General features: G+C 45.9%; 3 protein-coding genes across 3 annotated transcripts; 1 reads left to right on the top strand and 2 right to left on the bottom strand.

The window, feature by feature from the left end:
* Positions 1 to 917: 917 nt before the first annotated feature.
* Positions 918 to 1,128, top strand: SARC_13515 (hypothetical protein; the record flags this gene model as incomplete). The annotated part of the gene is made up of 1 exon (XM_014292355.1): positions 918 to 1,128. A coding segment is annotated over one exon (211 nt), but the record flags the coding sequence as incomplete, so codon positions are not given.
* Positions 1,129 to 1,428: 300 nt separating this feature from the next.
* On the bottom strand, positions 1,429 to 1,889 carry SARC_13514 (hypothetical protein; the record flags this gene model as incomplete). The annotated part of the gene is made up of 2 exons (XM_014292354.1): positions 1,429 to 1,641; positions 1,749 to 1,889. 2 exons carry the CDS (start codon positions 1,887 to 1,889, stop codon positions 1,429 to 1,431), a joined length of 354 nt encoding a protein of 117 aa, XP_014147829.1.
* A 701-nt stretch (positions 1,890 to 2,590) lies between these two features.
* Positions 2,591 to 2,884, bottom strand: SARC_13513 (hypothetical protein; the record flags this gene model as incomplete). Its single annotated transcript, XM_014292353.1, has 1 exon — positions 2,591 to 2,884. One exon carries the CDS (start codon positions 2,882 to 2,884, stop codon positions 2,591 to 2,593), a length of 294 nt encoding a protein of 97 aa, XP_014147828.1.
* Between the last annotated feature and the right edge of the window lie 636 nt (positions 2,885 to 3,520).

The following is a 3,520-nucleotide window of genomic DNA, read 5'->3' as shown; positions in this document are numbered from 1 at the left end:
ATACATACTACAACCACTCTAATAAGGATCTACCAAGCATACTAAGGATATGTTTATACTTTCAGGTCGAGTGGGTGCTAAACTACTATCCCGCTGATATTCGGGCGAAGATGGTCAAGAATATCCACATCACCGGCGGAGGTGCCCTACTACCTGGCCTCGAAGACAGGATAGAGTCGGAGATGCGTTGTATATTGCCCTTCAAGTATGTTCTATACGTGTGTTTGCTTAGGGGTTTAGGATTTATGGTTTAAAGGATATACAGCGTGTACTACTATGTGCGATGATGCAGACATACTTATACTAAGAATCAATCAAATCTAGCTGATTCAGGGTTTTTCTAGAGGGTTCGGACTTCATGATTTGGGGTTTAGGGTTTCCGGTGTAAGTTTGTCGGGTTTATATTGAAGACGAAAAAGTGGATATGATCCCATCTATCGTCTGGGGAGGGTTTAATGTCGTCATACTAATATGTTGATCTTATCGAGACGAATCGAAGTCTGAAGCACTCTGGACTAATGTGTGTGGCCAACTCACTATTTGTGATCGATTAATATGATTGGAACCGAATTTAACTCAATTTATTTGGGGTACAACCCCCTTCAATTGGAATCCAAGCTGATTTAGTTTGGATTTAAGCCGATTGAATTCGGATTCAAGCCAATTTGATTGGGATTTAATATTTCAATTGGGATTCAAGCTATTAGTATGGTCGAATATCACCTTGCTCACACGTGTCCGCTTGCACATCTACTCGCGCTAGATGGTCTACACACTCCAGCCATCTGATTCAATTATAGGTACCTTGCATACAATCCGGTTTTGCCATTCACTGCTCCCAACTAGCCCTGTAATTCGATTATCCGTAACCCACATACCACTATGTTTTCCCCCATCCTCTCTCACAACACCTTCAGATCGGAGTTCAAAGTAAATGTGGCACAAGATCCCGTACTGGACGAATGGAAAGGGGCGGCCAAATGGTCTCTGGCTCAACTCAAGCAGGAGAAACAGTCACCGGAGGAGAAATCGCTATTTTTAGACTCGTGTCGAGTGGATGTGAAGGCAGGTTTGGAGGGGTTGCTGGAGCATAGTTGCAGTAACGACTACTACCAGCTACCACAGTAAGATACACAGTAAATAATAAACTGCAGGAAGAATGTACTTTGATACAATTGTTACAATTCAAGATCGAGAAAACTTGGGGTGTGCCTCAAGGTTGGGCAAGTGTCGTATATCTATACCTACGATGATATATCCATGCAGCGCCCATACACAGCACTAATGCTACATATATACGCGTTTCAAAGTCTGATATCTGGCAGATGGTGAGCAGTATACGATTACTACTGGCCACCTATGCCAGTAGCCGCTCCGCAGTCCACATTGGTTCGCTGCACTTCTCTAGTGCTTCAGAGTCGGGGCCATCTAAGCAGATCTCACCCTTGTCCGCGGCCTTGACATCAGTGTTCGTGTGTCTTCTATAGCATACAGAAGCAAAATCAAGTCTAACGCTGCTACCGCTATGGTTACGGACATGATTGCTCTCTGCCACCCTTCCAATTGGCGCTCAGATGGCCACAGTTCGCAATCTGCTCGTTTCTCGCGACGTTCTCTACCCTGATCTCTATCAACAACCTCCTGCAAGTTGGCACACGGGGCCGATGTATTGAATAGCCGATCCATGGTACCATAAACCTCTTGCCGTTCCAAATCTCGTCATATGCAAAAAATAAAGTTCTGCATACCATCGTGTAGTGTTTATGCTTTTTGGCTATATGTACTTCTGTAGCGTCCACCACCTTGAGCTCATACCCATGCAACTCCCAGATCCCCTCGGGATGAGGGTTCCACATCGCATCTGTATTTGCGAATGACGTGACATACATACCTCCCCAATGCGGAGGTAAGCCGCAAGTATCGAATAACTAGGTACATGTCATTTAATAGACTCCAGATTTATCCTCTTTGGCGAATGTCCCTTGTCTACCACTGCAGACTCACCGATTCACGGCTGTACGAGCGCGTGACAGCCTTGACAAGTTTTTTTCCGCTCACTATTTGACGAACTCAATGGGTAGGTGTACAACCTAGGAGATTTCTGTGCCAAAAAAGTGAAGTCATATTTGAGACATCTATGATCCAGGGTAGAGAACGTATTTGGGCCGATATCAGTCCACGGATCGTGTCTCGACTGAAAAAAGCCATACTCTTCTCAGACTGCCTTCATACTATTTGGCTCACAGTACACACTACGCACAAACTCATCAAACATTGACGCATCGTAAAGATTTCTCGTAGGCCACAGGCCCCCGAGTCATCGTAAATACTCTGGTCGTCCATTCGGATGCCGCACTAATTCACTCTAAACGAACGCCGTTGTAAACTACAGCCCACCTTCACATTCTTAAAGCCAGGGCAAACGGATTATTAATATCTGCGTACTGTGGGGCCGAGCCCGCCTTCGAGAACCGAAAGCGGGTGCGTGAGGAGCAGCAACTGTTGGTCTGGTACTGAGGTGTTTCGAAGTCGGCGTACATATAGTTGTGCGTGGTTCTATCAAATACCATGTTCGCCCAACGCTCACCCTTCACGCAGCGAGTCCCATATTTATTGACCAAATGCGCATGTAGAGGAATGGCTGACTAGGCGACTTTATCGCGTCGGAAATACCACATCCTTGGTCTTCGCAATAGTATCTTGTACTGGTGTCTCTGTCAAAGTGAGTAGTGCACTCTTCACCGTTGTGGCTGGGATCCCTCTCTTGCATACTCGCCTGAATAGCCTCACTTTCTCGACTGTTGTACTCGGGAAGGTTGTTTCGGTTGTTGATATCAACAGTATCCAACAGAAGCAATGCCTCTATCTTGCAGCTGTGCATCATGATAGCTTGTTTACCAATAAAATCACATAGTGTCAATTTTTCTCTTGGAGCTTCTATTCAGGCTCCTTTCAGGATTTTCCAGGCTGTAGGGAAGCTTAACATAACGCGAGCTGCAAATTTTATGCAAATATTCAACTTCGATTCTTCCTTAGTAATAACTGGTATTAGCATCGAACGTTTTTATCATTCAATAATCGTCACGCATTTGTTATGACCAACAGACCTGGAGTTCGGTACACTCCGGGTACCGAACTACAAAGGATCCGCACATGGTGTTTGACAGCAGGGTGGTTCGTGGAGAGTGATTGACAGCTGTGTAGAGTAGACCTAGCGGTGAGAGACTATGCACTATGACATATTGTAGAACTGAACCGCCGGATGAGGAGAGTGTGTCCTAGTGGCTACAGGTTGTCCTGATTACCGTGATTGGTGTGAGGAGGGCTATTAAAACGATAGAGATAGAAAGAAAGTTCGGCACACTCTGCTGGGTCATCTGGAGGGAAGGACACGGCACCAGGCAATGACGAGCAAACTGGTTGAGGTCACCGCCAACGTGGGGATAGATATCGTAGAGGCTACAGTAATGACGGTGGTAGTGGGTCGAAGTCGCCAGGACGTGGGGTGTGGTCAGAATAC

Source organism: Sphaeroforma arctica, assembly GCF_001186125.1.
Source record: "Sphaeroforma arctica JP610 unplaced genomic scaffold supercont1.3379, whole genome shotgun sequence".
Lineage (NCBI taxonomy): Eukaryota > Ichthyosporea > Ichthyophonida > Sphaeroforma > Sphaeroforma arctica.
Note: the sequence above shows the minus strand (reverse complement) of the source record. Positions and strands in the feature narration are given on the sequence as shown.